Raw genomic sequence first — 24,337 nt, forward strand, 5'->3', positions numbered from 1 at the left:
AATGAGTCATGTTTTTTTCTGATGACATATTTGGGGAACATATGAGATGCTCTGTTTCCTTCTTGAAACAGCAGCTCTGAGATCTTCTGGGGGGGGGGGTCACACGGCTATTTGACCACGCTACAGTGAGCATGCGGTACCTGCATGTCGTTCTCTGTCTCCTGGATGGTCTCCTGCACCAGGCTCTGCAAGCGGCTTTCGAAGCGCCTGCTCTCCTCAATAACCAGCAGGGAGTCCTCTCTGGGGAATAGACACAATCAGCACACTTTGCTTACCAGGAAATACATTATACAGCTCACAGCTGGGCTGAAGCCCCCACTACATGAGACCACAGGACGTTACCTGAGAGAGGGCATCAGATGCCCCTCCCCTTCAGTCACCCACTGAAAATGCCCCAGAGGTAGACTTATATACTAGTCTATATCCAGTGCATTGAATATCACTGCTACTCTGTAGAACTACTCAGTCCCTTAATGTGGGAATTTAAATTAGTTTGAATACATTGAAGCCAAAGTCTCAGAAAAATGTAAACAGATAAACCTACAATTAAAACAGCATCTCAACACATTTTAAAAAAATTCTAACAGCCCTGTGTAAACTGGAATTTGCAAATAAAAGCACAGTCAATTTCCCCCCTCAAGGAGAGCTTACTGTTTTCATAAGTCCTACATTCACAGATCACACATTAAGATAGATTATGTTTATATAGTCCACTGTGTGACAGCATATGCTGGAGTAAGACCCACTTCAGGGATTTCAGGAGCACACTCTGCAATATTTTTATATTTGTTGTATTCTTAACCAGCCATACAGGTGGTAGACAAAATAACGAACACACCAAATGAAGAAGGACTTTTTGAAGTAACTGAGTATTTTTAAATAATTGATTCACAATTAAAATAAATTAATAAATATTCATACATGGACATAGATAACATAGATAAAACCCTCACATTTCAGCACTATAAAAACCTTTATAAGATAAAATATACCACAAATGTGGATATAAACAAGACTCATGTGGCAAAAAATTCAAAGGAGCTTTTGAAGAAGTTTCATGCATTGTGCTAGCTTGATAAGCCATATATCAAAGCTTTGCTGAAACATAAGCCTGCCACATAACAGTAAGACGGTACTGACACCTTATTGTTTTCTTTGTCTGTATCCTCCCTGTGGTTTTGGTTCCTCATACCTTGCAGCTCTGCACTCAATCACACGGTGTTCAGTGCAAAGAGGCGTGCAACATGAAGGCTACTGCTGAGCAGAGCTGCTCAGCAATATGAAGTGTGTTTCTAAGCAGACCTGTTCAGCGATATTAAGGCTGATTCTAAGCAGAGCAATACGAAAGGTGATGCTCAGAAGAGCTGAAGGTTGTGAATGAAAGCTAGGGGCAGGTGCAGGCAGAGACTCACCGCGGTTGGAAGTTGTCCAGGCTGGCAGATTGAGGGGGCCGGGAGGAAAGCAGCTGTGGGACCGAGGAGGGAGCGCGCCCCCCCTCGGGACTGCCACTCACAGGGCTGCGCACCTTGCTCTGTGGGGGTTAAATATCGTGCTGTGGTCACTACGGTAACTGAGCCTCTCAGAGGGTGAGCATGCCAGCCGAAAAAGCCCCTTCCCTTCCAGGAATTTCTGACTGAATGAATTCAGAATAATAACATTGTGAGGGGATAATGTGAGAATGGGTCTTACACGCAAGAGGTGAGGAGCATGTGCCAAGGAGTGGCAACACGTCCCTGTGGAAAAAACCTAACCACCTCACCAAATTCATTATTTAAAATATGATGGGTATGACATCAGTTCAACAATTAGGATGCTGCATAAAAGCACAGGATGGTCGTGTGTGTGTGAGAGAGAGAATGTTTGAGTGCGAGCATTTTTCCCTGGTATGGGATATCTGGCAGACAGACTTACGCAGGCCACTTTGAGCAGGTTCCACAGCTCCCTCTGCCGTTTCTCCTGCAGGCTCATGAGGATCTGCTCACTGTGGGCCATTCTGCTCACTACCCCCTCCACCCGAGGCAGGAGCTCCATCACACGCTGGCGGCACACCACCGTCTTGCTGAAAGGCCGACAGACTTCACTAGAGTTTACTATGCATTTCAGTCTTCCATTCCTAATGTCTACACCACAACTTCAGTTTTCTCAATCTGAAGAACAGCCAAAGTACTGCTCTCTGAAATACTATTTAGTCACAGGGCCAACCCAATGCCTTCTTTGAGCAATACTTTCTTATGGAGACAAACCTCTGCTACTAGTTCTAATACACAGCGTTGGCAGCAAGTTGTGTAATAACAGTAAAGTTTGTGTGAGAGACAGGCAGGAGGTAGAGAAATGGGGAAGCAGGGAACCAAATAAAGGTTGTATCATTGTGATATATATGAGGAGGCAACCAATCCTCCGTTTTTGAACTCACTGCCAGTGTTGGTGACTGAACTGGAGTCAGTGAGTGTTCAGGGTCTTGAATAACTGGTACAGTAGTCCCCCCTTATCTGCGGGGGATATGTTCCAAGAACACCAGCGGATGCCTGAAACGACGGATAGTACCGAACCCTATATATACTATGTTTTTTCATATACATAAGTGACGAACGGGCGGGTAGCATATACAGGTGCTATATCCCAGGTGGTACGGCGCAAGATTTCATCACGCTACTCAGAACAGCGTGCAATTTAAAACTTATGAATTGTTTATTACTGGAATTTTCCATTTAATGTTTTCGGACCGCGGTTGACCGCAGGTAGCTGAAACCGCGGAAAGCGAAACCGCGGATAAGGGTTGACCACTGTATAGTTGTGTTTCAGCTCCTGGCTGAAGGTCTTCCATAAAACCCTCTGTAGTGCATGTACAAGAATGAGGTTGGCTCTGTCTGATTTTGTTGGTGTTGCAGGACAGGTTTTATGGTTTCTCTCAGCATGGCACTCCTGTTCTTTGTTGCAGTAAAATGCCGGTACCACTTCAATGGCTGATACCATTGAAAGCGGCAGTTCCTCATTTTGCCAACACATTTCTTCAGCTCTGTATACAAAGTAAAACGACACCTAGGCACACTCTACTAAAAATGAACACTTTAGTCAAAATGAACACCTTTTGTCAACTGAACACCTTTAGTCAAATATTAGCTCTTCCTAGAAAATGCAAAGTAAATTTGCATCTTGAGGTAGACATACATCAACTGAACTGATGAACCGATAGTGATTGTATCATAGTGATACGATGGTCATTGTCAGCAAGAAGGCCTAAGCTGCTGTTAAAATATGTGTAGACCTGAGGTGTGCATAGAATTGACTTCAGGTGTTTGCACAATTGACCCCAGGTGTGTGTACCGACCTCGGGTGTGTAGGACTGACCTCAGATGCGTGTAGAAATCCCGCAGTTTCTTCTCATAGAATTGCACTGCCTGCACCACCAGGCGCACGATCTCCTGACTGTCTCCTGCACACCGCTGGTCTAAACAGGGAAACATGGCCTAAGGCAGGGCTGACATGGCTGGTGTATTATCCACCAGTAACAGTTGGCAAAGAGACAGTATGGTTAGGAAAGAAGACCGGCCACCTGAAGGCTGATGGGTTCTGATCTTTGGTGGGGTGGGACAGTTTATCTGTGTCAGTAAATATCCAGATGCAAAAGTAGATGTCAATGTAAGCTACGTAAAAGATGCCCTTTTCACAAGGAGCCAATAATGGACTAACACTCAGCTGAAAATGTACAAACCTCTAGGCTTCTCTCTCAGTTTCCGAAACAGTTCCATTGCCTTTCCTTCACTGCGCAGAAAGGCAAAACAACAGGGCATCAACAGGTATGTTCATTGCAAGATTCAGCCTGCATGGAGCACCAACCCAATCACACCCAAGCACACACACTCACATAAAAACACAGACGCACATGCTCACTCATACTCATGCCTGCACATTTATACATGCGCGCGCGCGCGCACACACACACACACACACACACACACACACACACACACACGCACGCACACACTTGCCCATCCTATTTTAATATACATTTAATACATTCAGTGAAGAAACGTGGGCTACACTGTGCATGTATGCTTCCCTTCGTTTGGATCCATTCTCTTTCTCCTTGCCTCGCTCTCCTCACAGAGGCAAAGAATTACTGTAAAGCCACCCTACACAAAATTATGTCCTGAATGGATGTACACAGAGTTAATTCAGTGGAATATTATTCAATCACATCACCTTCTAATGTAAAGAAATAATAACACCTGAACAAAGACTCTGATTTGATTCTGTCAAACATGGCCATGCAGCGCTTGCATGCATTTGACCGTTACTTTTGATAAGTAGGACATTTCTAATAATTGTAATGAATTCGAATGAATCTTTTTGCGTTTTTCTCCATCCCCCTCTCTCACAGTGTGTCCAGCGTCTCTCCGCATCGCCATGGCTGTCTCTGAAGGTCCACAATGTCTGTCTGCAGGGCCATCATCTCCTCATCCAAGTCTGTCACTTCACTTGCCTGAAGTACACACACACACACACACACACACACACAGATCACTACAGCAGTCCTAAAATCCAACAAGAATGTCTGTTTTTGTGCACTGATGCACAAAATTTAATTTATTTTAATTTCATTAAGTTTTGATTTTGTGTCCCTGCTTCAACTGTATGGATCATTACAGACATGGATCGGTAGAGTAACACATCGACATCAAGTACTTAATCATGGATATGCATGCAGTCGACTCCAAAGTGAAGTGGACAGCTAACCAATGAAAAACAGACTGAATTGCTGAAGGAGAGTGTTGTGTTTATGGCGACCGCTTCCTGCTCTGTATGTTCACAAACACCACTGAACTGGAAGACATGAGAGGGTTCGCCTCTATTTTCAAATTCTTGGTTGATACAGTACACAAACACAACCCTATTGAGTCTTTCACCATATGGGCCTTAGGGTCCAGTTTTGCACTCACTTTTTAAAAAGAGCTGCACTTAAAACACTCCCTAAGAGACTCCTGTCAAGCTACACTGATCTCTGGACAGTGTCCACTGGGTAAGCACCACAGTGGGCAAGGGAGCGGTGCTGAATGAACCCACTGGTATGTGGGGTCATGCCCCCCTGGGAGTTGTTTTTCCACCACTGCACCTCTACCTCCTCCTCAGACCAGCATGTGGGATTGCATGAATACAGGATTCGTTCTGACTGCAAGCCTGCGTCACTCCAGAGTGCAAAATACACGCTGCACACACAGACAGACAATGCAACGGCACAGACAGACTGACCTGGCAACAGCTGTTTGCAGTCTGCTTCATCTCCCTCCACACGCTCAGCATCTTCTCTGAGGCTGCAGCACAGACGGAGAGAGATTACAGCCTTCATCACTACTGCTACTGCCAATATCATTAGGGTGAATGTCACTAATAGCAAGAGCCTCTGTATTACCACTACCAGTATCAGTTATTAAAATATTGTTATGAAAATAATATTATTCATTCTGATTATGATGTATAGTATGATGCCTACATATTGTGTTGAGTTGTGTGAATGTTGTAAAAGCATTGTGAGAATGTTTGTGGTACCGATGCCCGTGGTCCTCTGCTCCTGGTACTTATCCATGTCGATGTGCAGGCTGGTGTTAAAGAAGTCCAGCTTGGCCTGCATGCAGTGGTGCATGGAGCCCATCTCATTCTTCTGCTTAGAGAGGGAGCTGTTGTGGCGGAGCAGACTCATACTGCAGGGCGAGAGACAGAGAAGCAGGAGGCTGTCAGAGTGCTGCCTCAGCTCTGACAATGTTTCATAGTATGTGGGTGTGTGTATGTGTGTGTGCGTGTATGTGTATACATGTCCGTGTGGGTGTTTGTGTGTATATATATATGTCTGAGTGGGTGTATGTGGGTGTACGTGTCCGTGTGTGTGTGTGTGTGTGTGCACTCATGTGTGTGTGTGTGTGTGTGTGCATGTGCGCGCACTCGTGTGTGTGTGCGTGTGCGTGTTTGTGTAGGCTCACAGGGCAGCCTTCTGTCCCTGCTGCAGCCTCTGCCAGTCCTCCTTGAGGGAGCGGATGGTGTGCCAGGCCTGACCCCAGGTGCGGCGCAGAGGGCTGTACTGCAGGACGCGTTTAGGGTCCATCTCTGCAGCAAGGACACACAGATAAACAGACAGACAGGGGGTGAATGGCCAGGCAGGGGAGTCACGCTCTACATAAGGCCTGGAGCCCACCAACAGGACCCACCTCTAGGGGCAAAACAGAGACCCTCATGAAAGATGGTCGAGTGAACTGTAGACTGACACACTGCATACACACACGTGGGCAGCTGGCGCTGGTTCAGCACATAGGTGGGAAAGACACAGGAAGGGGACCGACATGTGCTGTTTGAGGGGGAGGGGCATATACTCACGGACGAATCGGATGTTCTCAGGGAGCAGGCGAGGGCTGAACCGGGGCTCGTAGTTGCTGCAGCTGCGGTCAAACAGGAAGACCAGGGGAAGGTCTGTCCGGCGACCGTCAATTGTCTGACAGAGAGATGCAGATTAATGCTGCAGTACCAGTAGAAGATTCATTCTCACCAAAGAAACTGTGGTACTGTAGTTTCCATAGTAGTGTATGAATATGAACATGCATCCCTTATGCCCAAAGTCCACAGCACTAAGCTCTTCTCCTCACTGAAATGCCATAGAGCTGCAACTCCCCACTCTCTCTTACACTGTAATCCACGGCACACTGGGTGGCATCGCTTTTGGGCTCCAAGGCCAGGCCTGCCTCTAGAAGCAACTCCTGATTGGCTGGCGGGATGTGAGTGTCGCAGGCGATTCGCTCCTGCAGTGAGGCCACGGCCTCGCCCTCCTGGACTGGATAGGTGAAGATCTCAGCAGTGACCATGTTTAGCACATGCACCAGCTGGAGAGAAGAGAGAGAGAGAGAGAGAGAGAGAGAGAGAGAGAAACAAACATGTGGGAAGGCAGGAAAGAGTAATGAAGGTACAGTAGCGGGACAGAAAGACTCTGGAGAATGGCTCTAATGGTGAGTGTGTGATGACCTTTGACCCAACCACATTCTGTGTGTCATAGAAATTAACTCACAGAAATTAACTGTGTCAAATGCATGTGCATTTGAAAGAGTGTGAAAGAATGTGTATTAGTAAATGTGTTCATGCACTTGAGCCAGTGTGAATGCGTGCATATTAGTGAATGTGTGTGTTTGTGAGAGTGTGAATGCATGTGTATTACTGACTATGTGCATGTCTGTGTGTGTGTGTGTATGTATGTGTGTGCAGGAAAGGGCTGTAAGTTTAACTGGAAGCTCTTGGAGAGGGCCTGACCTTGAGCCCAAGGATTTGGTCCAGGGCTTTGAAGCAGCCATTGGGGCCATAGTCTGGGTCTCTGCCCCTCTCCTGAGGGGACCACTTCAGCATGAGCTGCAGCCAGCGCTCCAACTTCTCCACCAGCAGCCTGGAACACAGCCAGACGCTTCAGTATGGCCGGAAAACACAAATCCTACCTTCACAAGTCCATGTGACATGTACTGCAACATGAGACACCCCCCCGGAATGTTGTCAGAATATCACGTGTTAGCCAGTCACAGCTGCAGATAAAGCGCACAAGGGCCAGCCGATGGTATACACTCAATGCTCCTGTGACACTGTATGCACTTCAGCTCCACAGAAACAGGCTCAGCTAAGTGTGCGTGGGGCCCGAAACCTTATAAACGTGACCTTTTCACAGCTTATGGGGCCTGTGAGTTTGGACAGGATGCCGGTTCATCGCAGCACTATCATTTTAAAGATCTCTCATGCAGAATGCTGTGCCAGAGCCAAGATGGCTGCGAATTTCACGGTCGTAGGGCTGCATACCAAAGCCTGCGGCAATGCAGGCCCTCTGCCCACAACGACACTGAAAAACCTGAAGCCTGACGCCGGGGTTCAGCTCCTTTCTCTTACTTGTTTAGATTGTTGGGTTGGGGAAGGTGTTTGGAGAAGCGCACTTCCCCTGTAAGGTCCTCGTACACAACGATATCATCCTGTTTCTGTTTCAGCTTGGCATGCCTAAAAAGAAGAGAGAGGGGGAAATTTTACATTGGGTGCACCACACCAAACAAGCATTATTCAAGTTTAGCATTATTTAAGTGTTTTCCTTGCTCATTCACCATTTTTGGCGAAATGTGTGTCAGACCGGTAACATCCACTTACATTACTTACACTTCTCGCCCACATCTGACATACTTACTTCAACAACTGCGTACATAAACATCCTGACAGATGACTGATTAAAAACGAGAATGATTCTGCAGTTATCAGTTCACTGAGTCAGAGGAACATCACGACCCTGCTCTAGATCGTTCTGTGATGTGGCGCGATGAGCGTGCCAAAAACCAAGCTCAATAAAAACAAGAGCCGATGATCGATTTCAGGAAAAATGCCCCTCGTTTTTCGTTTGCCGTCATTAGGGGACAAGCCACAAACATAGCTCTCCTACAGATTCTCTTAATGATCTGCGACAGTCTTCGCTGGGATAAATAAACCAGAATAATTTCCAAAAGGGGCCAGAGGAAACTGTTTTATTAAAAGGATGGGACTACCCCTCAATCTTTTATCCATCTTTTATTGCAAGAACAACATTTGTTGACTTTCGTGAGCCCTTTAAACAGATTCTCTGGGGAAATGAGACACAGTGAGACCGCAAGGTCACAGTAGACTCGCTGTGATACAACCTACAAGATGACTGAGCAACACGCACAGGTACAAACGCAGGAAGATGTAGAACTTTAAGTTCTTTAACTCCAGCCACATGGGCATGCCAAATAGGTCTCAGATGTAAGAATAATGTCTACTGACTTCCTGCAGGAGTCAAACAGCCAACTTTGGGTAAAAAAACACACATTACTGTATCTTATTAAGTGAACATTTTCCATGTCGAGTCTGAAATTCTCCATCTGGACACCATTTTCATGTTCCAAAACAAACATAACCAAAATAGTTAATACAGTACATTCATTGTCTTGTTTAAACAATCCATCAATTATTTAATATATAAATGTCTTCCCTTTTGTTGAGTTTCTGTTGAGTCTAATTTCTTCAACAACGGTTACTGATAAACCCCCTAAAGATGATAAAGAATTCAAAAATTTACTACATATACGTGCGAACAGCCACAGACACACAAACACACACATTTAAACAACTGGACTGTGACTCACAGACACACTCTTTATCATCACGGTGTAACTGCAACCAGACACAGACATGCACAGAAATATGCACAACAGAAACATGGCACACACACAACCAGAAACAGATATGTGCAGCCACACGCACATATAGACACACATGCATGTAGCCACACACACATATAGACACACATGTATGCAGACACGGGCACATATAGCAACATATACGTAGACACACATGCACACAGAAACACATATATGCAGACACACACAGAAACACAGAAACAAGTATGCGCTAGACAGAGGCACACACAGAAACATATATTCACAGAAACATGCAAACACAGAAACACAGACGGATGAAGAGAGAGGAGGTGGGTGACAGTCTAAACCAGGGCCAGATGCACAGGTTCAGTGCTGACAGGCAAGAGACAGGTTTCCAGTCATTCTCTGATGGCCATGGGAGGTTACAATACGTGTTGATACAATTTCTGTTTGGAACACAGCCTATCACAGCTGAGCACTCAGCAGAAAAAGCATAACACAATTCAACGCGCTTATTATTTCAATATTTTTTAATCAGGGACCCACTGAGAAGGGGGCCATGTTTTCCACAGAGGGCACACAAGGTAAAATTCTTTGATAAAGGCTTTGACCAAAATGTTCCATTTTTGTCTGTTCTCAATCTAAGAGAAAAACAGGAAGGAGGGTGCAGGGTGGATCTGTCTACAGTCCCTGGATATCTGTCCTATTTTTCCATTAGCAGCTTTTTGTGGTCCTTTTCTTCCCTCTAAAAAGTTTGCTGAAAGACTATTCAGCCTCATTCTTTTGCGATTACTCATTTTTCTGTCGTCAAATATTACAGCCTCGTGTGCTGCAAAAAACAAAGGTTTCTAAATATTTCTACATTCCACATGTTTTTCAAAGAAATCAACCTGTAAAATCAACATTTTGACATGTTACTGCGTACCATTTCACTCAAGCGTTACTTGCTTTTTCCCCTTTATGCAGCCCTGTGTCAAATCCCCAGTTGTATGTTGGGCTTGTTTCACAGCCGCAACCTCTGCAGTCATGCAGGAATGCCTTTGTGAGATAAATACAATTCTCCGATGCACACACACATAGCCAGCAGCTACTTTACATACAAACCTTGGCCGATTTAGAGAACAGGCACTACCCCACCACCGTCATCCCAACCACCTGCAGCAACCCAGTGAATTTCAGTGTGCCTGAGAGCAGTGGAAAGCCTGGCCAACCTATCCACCCCCACCCCTGAGCTAATTAGTTCCACACTGGGAGCTCCCAGTCATTGTCGACACACGACATGGCTGGTTCTGAACCTGGTCCATAGGACTCCACCCGCACAAGACAAGCAACTTGCCACTTGAGCCATTCAGAAGCATACAACGTCATTTTCTGCTATAATGTCTCACTGAATCAAACCATTTAATATTAGCAACTCTGAAAATACTTGCGAACCCCCCATAAAAGGTCTGCATTTTAATAATTATTCTAAAACAAATGAGTCCATTGAGAGTGATGTTTTTAACTTTGGTTCCAAATGAATTCAGCCCTGAACCTACATGAGATGCAGGTAAACATCACACGTGTAGTGTGTGTGTGTGAGAGATGGTCTGTGGTGCAATGAAGAACGCGCTGGGAGGAGCGGGGGGCGGGGCAGTACCAGGGCACCGGCTGCCAGGTGGGCAGGAAGGGGCGGAATCCGGTGATGCACTCAAACACCAGGGTCCCGAAGCTCCAGTAGTCCACCGTCACAGTGTACTTCTGCTGCTCCAGCAGCTCGGGAGCCTGGGGGTGGAGGGAAGGCGCGGACCGGGTGGTGGAGGCGGGGGGGTCAGAGAGAGGAGAGAGGGAAGGAAAAAGGGTGAGAAGAGTGGGAGCAAAAAAAGGAGGGGAAAAAAGAGTGTGAGAGGAAGAAAGCAGGTGGAGAACAGAGGGAGTGAAAGCAATGGAGAACAAACCGAGAGAGAGAAGACATCAAAAATGAGAACATCAGGCATTATGCCTCACTAACACACTGATAAAAGGTAACGCTGATGTTGGTAAAAGTTGCCACCATACCAGGTACTGCAGTGTTCCCACAAAGGAAGTACACAGGCTGCTCTGGTCCAGCTCCTTTGCATAACCAAGGTCAATGATCTTATGTATCAACTGAAACAGACACAGAGGCAGGTTAGTGCACACCTTAAACCAAAGGCTTGGTACTGTTTGATCAAAGAACGCAATAATCTCTTAAAGATTAAATGTACTGATAGTGGATATACATATTTGTGTGTACATTTGTGTTTATGTGTATATACGTACACATAAACACATGGCTACACACATTAGTGCCTCCATATTTCTGATGGCCTATTTTTGAAATTCTGTTTAGCTAAGGATGTTGTTTATTTGACTGAAAAATAAAACATGATCACATGAACAGTTCCATTCATGGAACTGACACACAGAAATTTGCCACAGGGTTGTAGCCCAATCACAGCTCAGAGAGAGTGGGAGGTATTGCATGGTATATACCGTGGAGACACAGGATTACAGATGCTTGGAAACAGATGGTTCTTCACATGAGGCATTCTATGTGCAAATATCCATGAAATGAGTTTAAACAGAGGGTAGGAGTGTGGTTTACTGACAGGGAATGAACTGAGCAAAGACTGCACTGGGGAAAGGATGAAAGCGGGATGGAAGGATAACAACACAGACCTAGAAAGACCAGCCGTGTCACTGGCCACATTGGCCTGGAATGGTCATCTAAATGTAACATTAAAGATTACATTGTTTAATTAACAATATATCGGATTTTCCTGGGTTATTCTAGGCCAAGACTACAAAAGTAAATACGGCTTAGTGGCTACCCAGGGTCCCATGAAAAGGGACACAATACAAAAGAAAGCTACTCAATGGCCCTTGGTATTAATTCAAAGACAAAGCTTTGATTTGCTTTATAAATTAAATCCAGATTTACCAGGTAATTCCACAGAACAGCTGACTACCAGTCCCTACTATAAAGGAATTTAGCTAAATATAGTATGTACCCAAATGATACCTGACGTTAATGTACACAGTAAATCTGTACTAAACTTAAAATTGGAATATCTTTGCATATATCAACATGCCAATATGTGTATCCATAGTGACAGCCAGGTGCTTGTTTGGGAACAGCCCTAAGGATTAACTAAATGAGTGTAAACATGGGCTGCATTTCCGACCAAACAGGAGGCCCAGGGGTCCGTGCTAATGCGAGCTAATAAGAGCCAATCAGATGAACCAAAACACCAAAACATGCTCCCTCTTCAAGTTGTTTTAATGATGTAAAAAATACAGGCAGGGTAATGAGCTGGGTGACTCCGACTCACTCGTTTTTCTCCCTGCTGTAGGACGATGTTCTCAGGCTTCAGGTCTCGGTGAATGATCCTTTTCTGGTGCAGGTAGGTCAGAGCTGAGGCTGGGACACACACACACACACACCCACACGCATGCAAGCATGAACATACATATACACGCAAACACACACATGCACACAAACACACACAAACATTAGTAAGAGCATCTCTACCTGGGTCAGCCACTCTTGTGAAAAGATGCATCAGCCATTTATTTACAAATTCCTATACAGCCTATTTACAGGATCTGGATTTTAAAGTCTTTAAACGATCAGCTAACTAACAGCTGGATTAAGTAATTAAAGCACCCGTCCAGTCAGTGACTCCCATTCAATACTGCACTGAGATGAAAACACACTCCCCTACACTTATTCTAATCACTTACCTTCATCCTAATATTCAGTGTCAAAAAGCTGAAACTCACCCATCAGGCCAGGCACTCGGGGGAGTAATCAGTCTACACCAGTGAAAATCAGGGGGAAAACTGTTGTGTGTATCGCTACAACCTGTTCTTAAATACAGACATACTAGAGTTTCATTTAGTTGGATGTATAAAAGACACAATATCACCACATTATCAGATTCAAATGACTACTTTAATACTACTAATTTGTGCTGTTTTCTCATATCGCGGTGATGATGCATTTCTAATATTGTTGACTCCTTAGGCAGCTTTTTGGTTGTGATGTACTCTGCCTCACTTGTAAGTCACTTTGGATAAAATGTCTGCCAAATGAATGAATATAAATGTAAATGTCTTTCCAGCTGACAGAGCCATGGTGAGAAACGTTTTCTCCTCTGCTCAAACAGATATGCACTCAGATTTTAGTGGACAGTTAAAGCTGAAGTGGAATGTGCAGGTAAACATTTTTACTGGAACAATCTGACCATATCCCATCCATTTGTGCTCTATATCTGTGCTACCACTACTGCAGTAATAAAATCTGATAAACATAAATCAATTTTCTTGTAGAGGTGCAATTAGAAAGAGGGTAATTCCTACAAATCACACCACTTGTTCTACTATGCTATTATCTTGCATTCTTTTCAAAGGAGGGAGAGAGCTCATGTGTGGCAGTAATCGGACTGTGAACATACCAAACGACTTAAATTCAGATTCTAGAAAATTCAGAGGCACATCACTTTTGTTCCCACAAAATATGTTGCTGTTTTGATTCGGGGTATATTACGGACATCAATGTGCATTGCGGAAAGCAGTCAGACCCTACAGTTAATCTACGCACTTCCAAACAAACTTTGTGGCAACCCATGACAGCACATCAGCAAGTGCGTAGCAAGTACGTTCGTGCATAACTCATAACATGTCTATCATTCCCCGTGGACGACTTCTATTTTTCAGGAACTGCTGGTCAGATTTGAGGGACTACAAGCAGGAAATTGTGTCAGGAACCACGCCAGTTCAGCCAAGGTGGCGTCGTCTTCGTCCCCTGTTGGCATCCTATGTGGTGACTGTGTGTGGCCGTGGCGAGAGTGTGTTTCTGTGCTGTGATCGTGATGATGCGGGGGTGAGGGGAGAGTCACTGCCCGGGTGTGCCCTCAGTGATGTCAATGAGAGTTCTGGTGACTGTGGGTGGGCGGGGTGTACGTCAAGCGGACCCCACCAGAAGGAAGTTTATCACTCTCGGATCATTAATCCATCATCTGGACTGCGAGAACAAAGACATGCCCCCTGAGGCATGAAAGGTGAAGTTTGCTTTCAGCCTTTCCCATTAGCCATCCAGGAATAACAAATCCAAATTAATTCTCGGCAGTATGAGCTCTTCTAAGAATATACACAGTTTATTATGAAAAGAACAGAAAGAATTCAGAGTAAATATTTAAGTATTTAATCACACCCAGTGAGGATCTTCATTTCAACTGTCTTTCCATTTCCCTTAAATGGAACACCTTAACACCTTATTAAATGGAATACTTTACAAACAGATAGATATCACTTCCTCAACTTCATCTCAAATTTCAAATGAAGTGACACGTGCTCGTCACTGTCTGTTTGTTAGGGTTTAATTGTCAACGTGAACTGGCTATTTGGTTAGTGAGCCATACCTGTCTAAATCCGGCTCATTTTAAATAGGTGTGTGGCTGAAGAGCAGTCTCACCTTTGGGTAGTCTGGCTGGTTTGGTTTGGTTTACTTTTTAATAAATAAAATTGTTTTTTCTTCTTGTAAATTTTCCTCCTCCTGTGTTTTTTTCTGAGAAGCACTGGCCAGCTTCTCCACACCCAGCTATACAGCAAATCCTAAGTAATTTCTGGAAAGCATCCCAAGCAGTCAAATGCGATATGAGTAAACCCCCATTTAATGGATTTCTCCCTCATGGTGATGATTCTCAGTGAGAGCTGGTGCGGTTCCAAGATGTGAAAACCACACTGGAACGCAGGGGCGGTTACTCACATATGTCCCGCAGAAGGATCAGAACGGAGCCCTCCCTCATACCGCAGCAGTTCTCCAGTGCGTTCAGGTACTGTGGACAGACACGAAAACCACTCAGGCCACAGCCTCCTCTTTCCTTAGCTTCCACGCGCACGCTGTTAGAATTTGAAATGGGCCACCATATGTAATCAGAGTGCAACTGCAGGGGCTAACGTGAAGGACAAGCCGATCATCATTACAGTTCCACCCCCCTCTCATGCAGGTAGACTGGCAAATGAACTCTGTACCAAAGCATCCTGGGCAGGAGGCACTGTGCTTTGCGCTCCTCACAGTAGGAGACATATTTCATTTCAAATACTGTAATAAATCAACATAGAAAAAAAGTGCAGCCCCGAAACACATTCCACTTTCTGCAATATTTAGGTACCTATTTGCACAGGTTAAATATGCTGTTAGCCTAACCTTCTTGTATGCACTTTTGTTTCTCTCTTGGAGGCATTTTGTAAATGGCACATTTTGAGACAGAAAATAATCGGCAAGCGCAAGAATCTTTACTAAAATAATGTGGATTATATTTGCAATATTCAATGACGAATACCTCACATACAGGAATATTGCACATCATTGATGTGTCTTACAGCCTAGCTCTGCAGAGTTGTAACCTCACCTCGCAGCATCGTTCCTGGATCAGGCATGTGAAAAAGGGCATGCACAAAGCACGACTTGCCTGTGGCACCTCTGGTTTTGTTCTGATCCTTCACACATCAGTTGCCAGGGCACAACAAACTACACTGTGCAGAAAAGGTGACTAACCTTTGCTCTTTGCAGACCAACAATCTGTGGGGAGCATGTACCATGTACTGTCCACAATATGTGGACTGGTTTCACAAGCAAATGGAAAGTTATTCTATGTGTTCGGCCAGGCCTGCTGGACAGAAGTTGAATGTGCTGTTTTGGGGTGCCGGGAGGGGTCTTCCCCACCTTGCGCAGGTCCCCGCCCTGGCAGTACTCCATGGCCAGCAGTGGGAGGTCATTGGTGCCCGGTTTCTGCAGTCCCTCAGGGACCTCCCGCGCTGCCACAACGTTCTCATGATTTAGCCTGGGAGGGAGGGACGAAGGGACAGAGAGAGAACGAGAGAGAGGGAGAATGAATGAGAGGTGCTTCTCTGCATGGCTGAGAGTGATCTTAAGGTTCACCTATACGCTTGGTTCAGTCTGATCTCAGAACTATACAACAGCCTCACATCAAAGTAAACAGTCCTACACAGTGAGTACTCAGAGACTGTGTATCATCCCTCCAAAGAGAGAGTATGAGAGTCAATCTGCAGTGAAAGAGAGAGTGAAAGAGAGAATCAGCTTGCTCCTCATTCTGGAGGTTAATGTGTTTCTGCAAAAATGCATCAGCCCAGAATGTGACAGAACTAACACTGCCTGTGGTTGAAGTCTTCATCAGTCTTTGGAATTAGTCCCTGGCCTTAATCTTCGGAAGCTGTGAGCAGACAGTTATTATGAAATTTTCCCAGAAAGGCGCCTTCAAGAGTCGTAAACTAGCTAGCTGGCTAACGTCACTTTCCAAAGCAATGACAAACCAATGAATAAAGTGAAATTTAGCGTTTTCTTTTATATATGAATGAATTATGCACAAGTTTTTTTCCACTATCTAGCCAGCAATGTGTGTGTGCCTCATAAAATGGATTACCTGTCACTTCCAGCTGTATAAGGAAGCCTGAACAGTGAAAACTGAAACTTGAACCAGTTGTGGGAAGATAAGATAAATAAAGGTCACCATCTCATGCCTGCATTTGTTAATTTTCTCTTGCTTTGACAAGTTTCATCTGTTTCTAGATAGATGGGAACACACAGGAACTTCATGCTTGACGTAACTTAATGCTGCTGCAACGAGTGCATTTCCCTACAATAAAAAAGCAATCAAAAGCTTTGGCAGCTGGAAAACAAAGTAATAACTTGTGTTTCCCATCATGCCTTTCAAGACAGTAGGGAACAGAAATGACATGATATTCCAGCTGCCCTTAAAGAAGCCGGCAAGGCCTGACAAAAACCAAATGCTAATTGTTTTTGCTCTCACGCTTATACCTGTCTACTGTCTCCTGTGTTCAGTCTGAACAGGGTAAGAGAGCAGGGAGTGAATTACAGTATCTCCCTGTTCTACAAGATGGGCGTTTTAATATGGACACACTTCAGCACACTCAGTCCTACAAGACAGTCATCTAAGATTACCGCAAAAGGCGAAAATTAATCTGAAGCATTCTTACAAGAAATACATTTTATTGCCACTTCCCTTCATTCACACCTGCTAACATATCTTTAAACAATTATGAACATGCTATTGAGTAGTGGCTAGGGTGATGTACTTTTGGCCTGGGGACAACAGGTTCCCTGATGAGTCATTATATGTATCCCTGGCCAGAGCACTTCATAAACTGCTACTGTTGATATCTAGCTAGAGTATGTAAAGAACTGTGAATAAGAAAAATTGGCCACTTCCAGCTTCATTATCAAAAAGTGATAATGAAAATGTCTTCTTAGCAAATGAATAAAAATAAAAGTAAACCCAGGGCTAAGTCTCTCAAAATTATCATTGCTATTCGGTTGAACAAATACATTGTCTTCTATTTTTGACCTGCCACTGGTGGGAGCACTAACCTACGCACTGTTCTTCCAGTAAACCTCTTTCTCTTCTGTTACATAACACTATGAAATGTGGCCTCAATTGTCATGGGCTGAACCGATTATTCAAAAACACGCTCATTAAAAGGTCCAATAAAACCTGAGGAAATTAACAAAAACAAAAACTAAATCAATATCAGATGGTCAACAGTAAAATACAATGTTGAAATAATAAGCTTAACAAACAGAGGACCGATACACTCACACCACATATTCCAAAAATAATAATGGTATCAATGATAACTTTGAGAGAAATGAAAACAGTTATGACATCCTAGGAATCTACGATCAGCGGAGAAAGCACACTGTTCCCATGCTATGCTTTGGTAATCTCATTTCAACAGTCCAATGGCAACCGATAACTAACCCAAACAGTGAGGCAGAGTGTTGTTCGTTACCACCGCCTCTTCAAAAAGATTCTTTTCACAGTGTGTTGAGAGATAGCCTTGCAGGAGCCATGAGACCAACATTATTCCCTGCCAATGACGCCACAAAGATAGCAAGTGGTGTGATGGGAAATATGATAAACAGATGGGAGCGCGCAGGGGAGAATACGCGTAACTGAAATGCACGTAACTGGAGGCGCGCAGAAAAGGGCTTACGCGCGAATGGGAGAATGCAGCCCATATACAGTAAAATACGCTCCTCATGTTAGAATTTTTCTATTTGATATATCTACTCAAGTGTCTGTGCATATCTCTACAGTCTGAAAGGTGTGCTTTAAGATACATGCCTGGCTAACTTTCTATTAAGGCATTTAAAATGCTACACGTATTACATTATTAAATGTTATTGTTCCAAAGTTTCAACAATTATAGCAATTTGTGGAATTTCAAAATGTTTTAAAAACTTTCAAAATTCAAAATTTCATGCTCACACAAATTTTAAACGACATATCTCATCTGAGGGGCTTTAAGGCTGAACCAGACCAAGGGAAAGAAACAGAGAATAAGATCAATCTAGAGACATCGCATGGGTTCCCTCCCCTAACCCACCTCCATTCCCTGGGTATTTCAGAAATCACTCTCTCATACCAAAGAACCAACTGGAGTACAGCCAAGTAGTTACTGCATCACACTATTCATTGTACGTGCTTACATGCCTTCACTAGAGTTTCTTGAGTACAAATCCCTGTTTGCCCAAGAATATGTCACAATAACTCATATGACTCTGTATTTCCTGATTTTTTTTAATGGTCATGACCTTTTATGTTCCTTATAAGCTGATTGAATAGACCTCTCTCAAAACATTTCAGAATTAAGGCAGACCACAAAGTATACGCCTGGTTTCCCTGAGTTCTCAGCTTTTTTTTTTAGCAGGAGCTATTCTGCCATGAACTACAATTGTGTGTTTTCAGGTTGACGCAGAACAATCAGGTGGGCTCAATGGACCATTACACTATTCTGAAAGCACACTTCAGTGATCCCTTTAAAACAATATTGAGACGTTGTGATGAACTATTCTAGGCAAAGTTTGTTCCTGTTTTCTTTTATGATGCTGCAGATTTTTTATCCTTTACCCTTCTATTATTGGAAAAACACATGTTTATTTTATGAAGTATGCAAAAACCCTTTGGTATCTGTTCACCCTGCTATTGCACTGGTGACCTGAACCTAACAGCACCTTGTGTGTGTGTGTGTGTGTGTGTGTGTGTATGTACGTCATTTGGCTGCGCACGTGTGAATGAACCTAACTGCATGCAACAAAGGGGGAACTGGGTGTTTATGGAGGGGTTTCTATGTGGATCTGCTTGCCAGGATGAGTACATTGTGTTCATAGTGCATGTCTGAACAAATGTGTCTATGTATGTGGGCATGCATGTGTGCTAATGACCACAACATAAGTACAATGTATATATGTTTGGGTACTGTGGTTCACAGCGTTAAGCTCTGTGTGGGTGCGAAAGAGGGTTTGTGGTTAAGACAATGTCTGTCTGTCAGGAGACACCATTAAACTGCAACCCAAAAACAAATAATCCACACACCCTAACTGACACCAAAAGCAGCCAAGATCCCCAGTCCTGAAACAGGCTGGGAGAGGGAGTTGGTGGGACCTTCTTCTGTCCTGAAACTCATTGCAGTCAGTGCCTATAAATGCTGAGCCAATGGATGAAAATAGCTGCGGCTTTTATGGCCTCGTTATGTGGTTGGTCATTTTTACTGTTGTGGAATCTTAAACTGCTTTTCCCTTGTTTTCTTCTCCAAATTTAGAGCGGTTACATGTTCACAAACAAACAATTTCCACAGCAGAAACATGCAGCCGTCACAAGTCATGGAGGTCATTGTGAAACTTTTCAGATCACAGTGATCATAGACCTATCCGTGTATGCTTCATCAATATTTACCCAGTCACACTACCTTTGAATCTGAGGCAATCTGGAGCAACATACTGACTGCAAAGACCACATGGTGATCTGGTATTATCACATTACACTGGCAAATCAGTGTGGTGTCTTCATGTTAGCTAACATTACCTTCCTGTAACCTAACCGAGTACCATAGTGGTCTGACTCTGATAAAGCTGGCAGCATTTTATCTGTCTGTAATACTGACCCTTTTCCATCAGTGTGAGTCACGTTTTATTTCCCCGTCATCCCGCTTCCAGTCACTCCTGTACAGATGATGCACAGCCACCGCCCTCTTTTCTACCTTCTTCTCAGATATCCTCTTAAATTTTGTCATGCTTATTGGATATGTCCTGGGTGTGCCCACACCACCTATCCTTTCCCAAGAGCATGTCCTGCTTCTTCGTCCCCACTTCTTATCCTCTCCACTGAAGCCCCTCTGTTTCCCAGCACGCTTTCTCAACATGAAACTCTGTTGCTGTTTCTCCTTGTCTAATAGTTCTCCTGCTCCTGAACTCCTGCTCAAGACATTTTCTTTCCAATAAAGCAACAGCCTCTTTGCCTGACCTTCTTGATAAACTCCATGCTCTGTTTATCTTTGCTCATTTTTTTCTTTAGCTTTTCCCCATCCTCCCCCTTCAGAAAAATGTGTTCTTTCTTACTATATGTTCTGCTAACTTTTTTCTTTTTATCATTTTGATACATTTCGATAAGACCACTCCCCACTTGAAGACTGTTTTCCATTTCTTTGTTTTCTATTTTCGTCATTTGATCTTCTGGTTCACTAGCTCCCAGAGATGTAAAAATCTGCAGCCTCTTATTACTGGCCATCTCCTTAGGATCTTAATACTTTCCCCTTTATTTTTACCACTCACTACATAATGCCATCAGGTTGTTTGCATCCTTTAACTGTATTATTCCTTAATGATACGTTTCACTTGCCCATACCATTATTCATTTATGCGTTACCCCATTGACAGGCAGTGTCCATAGTTGCTGTTCCATACAAGACTGAATGGCTATGTAAAAATTGTATTCAGGTCATTGATTCCTACAGGGTATAACAGACTCAGCGTGGTGTTGGGTTTTCTGGGGTGCCCCTGAGTGGGCCCAACCCCTCGCCTTACCTCTTCATGATCTGGATCTCCAGACACCACCGTTCCCGGTTCTTTTCACTCAGCTCCTGCCGGCACTGTTTAATGGCAATCTGCTCATTGGTCTCCTGTGTTTCACACAAACAGAAATACACAGAGAGGATCAGAGACAGATGGTACAGAGTTAAATATATACCAACAAAGTCAGGGATTTGCAGGGAGAAACAAAATGTAAATTTTAAATAAATCAATTATCACTTAACATTAGATAGTATTTATGCTGGTGGTGTGGTGTGTATTGATGATGTGCAAGGGTCCATCTAGTAAGACTGGAGACTGACCACTGTGCAAAGAACATCATGAATTAATAAAATTGGCAAACATGCAAGACATTGCTTGATTAATAGCTATTACAAGGTCACCAGTACAAGCTGTTGTGATATGGAACTGTTATGTGACGAAAAGGCTATGTCCTATGCCGACTTGTGCAGAAGGTGAAACTGACCATTTCGTATTAGAATACCCCAGGTACCCCAGGAAAGATAAAAACGAAAATGAATGGTTTATAGGTGAGGATGAATATGAAATCTGTTTGCATATAGGATGTCTGAAGAGAAAATGTGTTAAAAAAAAGAACAGACAAACACAGTACACAGTAAAACAGACATTTCACAGACAAGGTCAGAGGTACATAGTTAAACCTACATAAACAGGGTCAGTGGAGTGAAAATCTGTGTGCTGAATCCTGGGTGGGACAGTGAGGCTGTATGATTGAGCAAAGCACTTTCCCTCAATTGCGGCAGTTAAAAATCCAGCCATATAAAAGGTTTTAAAGAATGTGTACAATGCAGAATTGCAAACAATGTGTGTCGCCAAGAATAAGAGAGTCTGCCGCTGTAAACCAGTAAGTGTTATGTAATTCCAAGCAGACGCAAATGAGTTCACTGGGTTTGTGATCTTTGATTAATGAGCAAGTCAGTTTTTTAATTAATCCTAGCTCAGGATTAAAAATTGAAAAGCTGACATGGTGATATCAACAGTGCATCAGTGACAAGAACAAGCAGTCAGGTAGCTCTTGCAGTCTGCAACAGTGAATGAAACCAGCGGGCCAAACAACAGCAAATGTACAGCAATATCTAATCAGGCGAGTGAAAGTGCCACTAACTGGTAACCAAGGTCTGTGGCCCCACTTTATCTTGCTTGTCCACCCACAAATACAGATGTTCTTTGTTTCAGTTTGGAGAACTGTATGTGGGATATGAATGCTATTAATAGCAGGCTCTACAATATTGTACCTGCAGCTATTCGTCAGAAATCATTTTCATGGGAAATCAGTGCCTTTCATCCTAAGACATTACATCATTGCTGTGTCACCATCCTATTTTCTTCTTTTTCCCACTGATACTTTTGTTTGGCCTAATTATTGCACTCAAGGATCCAGGAAACATGCAAAGGAAATTAATCAACCTTACATAATGCCTGTGGGCGCGGCCACACGTGTGCAACACTCAGATCCTTCCCCCCTGTCATATCCTGTCTGTGGGATGTGTGAGAAGGCCCTTATAGCCTTGTCCACAGTGGGGATCAGAATAGCCTGCTCCACACATTTACAAGGGGTAAAGGCTGAGAACATTAAGTTTTGTTCTGTTTATTTTAAAACTCTTGTCTATCTACTCAGATTTTGATGATTATACACAGCTGCAGACTAAGTGGTGTAAGAACAAGTGGAAAACCTTCTGTGTTTTGCATGTTTTACTTTGGCCTTGGTTAAAGAGGGGGGCTCTGAGTAACCTGTTAGAGGGCAGGCTCCTGAGGGAACAGAGGGTAAATGAGCCTCTTGTCAAACTCTAAGCATCAGTTGGCCTTACTAAAAAATGAGACACTGAGATTCACATGCTCTTATAAACATATACCCCCGTGCATATCATTTCAAACGGGACTGAAACATTTTCCTGTACAGCCTACCCCTTTAAATTGGGAGTGTCCTTTAAAATCTGCATGTCTCATGCTGTGGCCAGTAGAGTGTCTGCTGCAGCTGAGGTGTAACGAGATGGTCTGTTCCTAATAATCACACATTAATAAAGTGCATTGAGAGACATCGGGAAATGCCCCCCCTCTTTATTAATCAATCATTAAAACACTATGGGCACAGTGTGCTTCAACATTGTGCAACACTAAGGGTAGCCCATTGCTGAAACATGTCCATTTGTGCTCTACTGTACATAACACACATGAAGGAAGACTAGGATGTTCTAAAAAAATGATTTGATCAAATCGTTTCCTCTTGGTAAATTTTGCTCTTTAATGCTTGTTCATAAAACTTTCATGTAGGGGGGGGGGGGGGGGTTTGCACCCAAAAAAGGTTGAATGATGCTCCCATTATATATGTTGTAGAAAAGTAAGAGGAAGCCCTGTAGGATGCCCAGGTCAGAGACAGGAAAGCGAGCATCCCTACAGGAGGTGCGAAAAGAGGTAACCGTAGCGTGTAAGTCTACCAGCCCATCATCCTGTGACCGGAACCACTGTCGTGTTAGGGTGGTGCTTTTGTACTGGAGGATGAGATCATGGGCAAAAATCTGCCCTAAACCTGAGTAGATTTCCTGTACACTACAACGCATCCTAAAACTGTACTGAGTACAGCGAAAGGCTTCGTCAAGGCATACATAGAGTGAAACACAGGAAAGGGCAAGGCCCTGCTGTAATACAGGCAGTAGTGTGGAGCAGTCATCAGGGATTTTAGAGGAAGTAGAGCTCAATTTGAGGACATTTCAGGTTGGCTGTGGTTTGTGTCATGTGATCAATCAAGGATCACTTCCAGGCAAATGTCTCCCTTGGGGAAGACAATTATTATTTGGTAAAAAGAGAAAAGTATGTTTCCATGAACATTAGGCTGAACAGCGAGGAAACAGAACTGTGGGCATAACAAACCCATTGGCTGTTCTGCCCTTGAGCAAAATGGTTAGCCTCCTTAGCACTAATGCATGCATAAGTGGGCTACAGAGTGTGTAAGAATTGTACTGCATTAAGGATAGGGTTGGGTATCGTTTGGGTTTTTTCTGATACCGGTGCTAAAGCGATACTTTTAAAATGGTACTGGTTCCTAAACATCGTGTTATCGTGACGGCTATACCGCCCAGCCCTAGGCACAGGCATTTAAGTGGCCCTGAAATCTGCGTTGCGATTCGGTCCGGTAGATACTGGTCATATAGGAACCGGTGCCATATTGGCATCGGGTTTCGGTACCCAACCCTAATTAAGGAATCTGTTTAATACAAGGAGGAGCAGT

At 43.8% G+C, this 24,337-nt stretch overlaps 1 protein-coding gene across 1 annotated transcript in view; it reads right to left on the reverse strand.

Moving 5' to 3' along the window:
- ikbkb (inhibitor of nuclear factor kappa B kinase subunit beta) overlaps nt 1-24,337 on the reverse strand; it is a 28,755-nt gene that overhangs the window by 1,398 nt on the left and 3,020 nt on the right. The window contains exons 3-21 of the mRNA XM_036526710.1: nt 21,085-21,179; nt 15,907-16,024; nt 14,947-15,016; nt 12,509-12,597; nt 11,214-11,303; nt 10,816-10,940; nt 7,906-8,010; nt 7,288-7,417; nt 6,672-6,866; nt 6,367-6,481; nt 5,976-6,099; nt 5,548-5,699; nt 5,251-5,312; nt 4,380-4,483; nt 3,713-3,762; nt 3,349-3,448; nt 1,912-2,059; nt 1,413-1,531; nt 141-240 (exon numbers count right to left, since the gene is read on the reverse strand). Coding sequence (XP_036382603.1) covers nt 141-240; nt 1,413-1,531; nt 1,912-2,059; nt 3,349-3,448; nt 3,713-3,762; nt 4,380-4,483; nt 5,251-5,312; nt 5,548-5,699; nt 5,976-6,099; nt 6,367-6,481; nt 6,672-6,866; nt 7,288-7,417; nt 7,906-8,010; nt 10,816-10,940; nt 11,214-11,303; nt 12,509-12,597; nt 14,947-15,016; nt 15,907-16,024; nt 21,085-21,179 — 2,091 coding nt within the window. The remainder of the gene's footprint in view (nt 1-140; nt 241-1,412; nt 1,532-1,911; nt 2,060-3,348; nt 3,449-3,712; nt 3,763-4,379; nt 4,484-5,250; nt 5,313-5,547; nt 5,700-5,975; nt 6,100-6,366; nt 6,482-6,671; nt 6,867-7,287; nt 7,418-7,905; nt 8,011-10,815; nt 10,941-11,213; nt 11,304-12,508; nt 12,598-14,946; nt 15,017-15,906; nt 16,025-21,084; nt 21,180-24,337) is intronic.

This window comes from Megalops cyprinoides, chromosome 4, assembly GCF_013368585.1.
Source record: "Megalops cyprinoides isolate fMegCyp1 chromosome 4, fMegCyp1.pri, whole genome shotgun sequence".
NCBI classification, from domain to species: Eukaryota; Metazoa; Chordata; class Actinopteri; order Elopiformes; family Megalopidae; genus Megalops; species Megalops cyprinoides.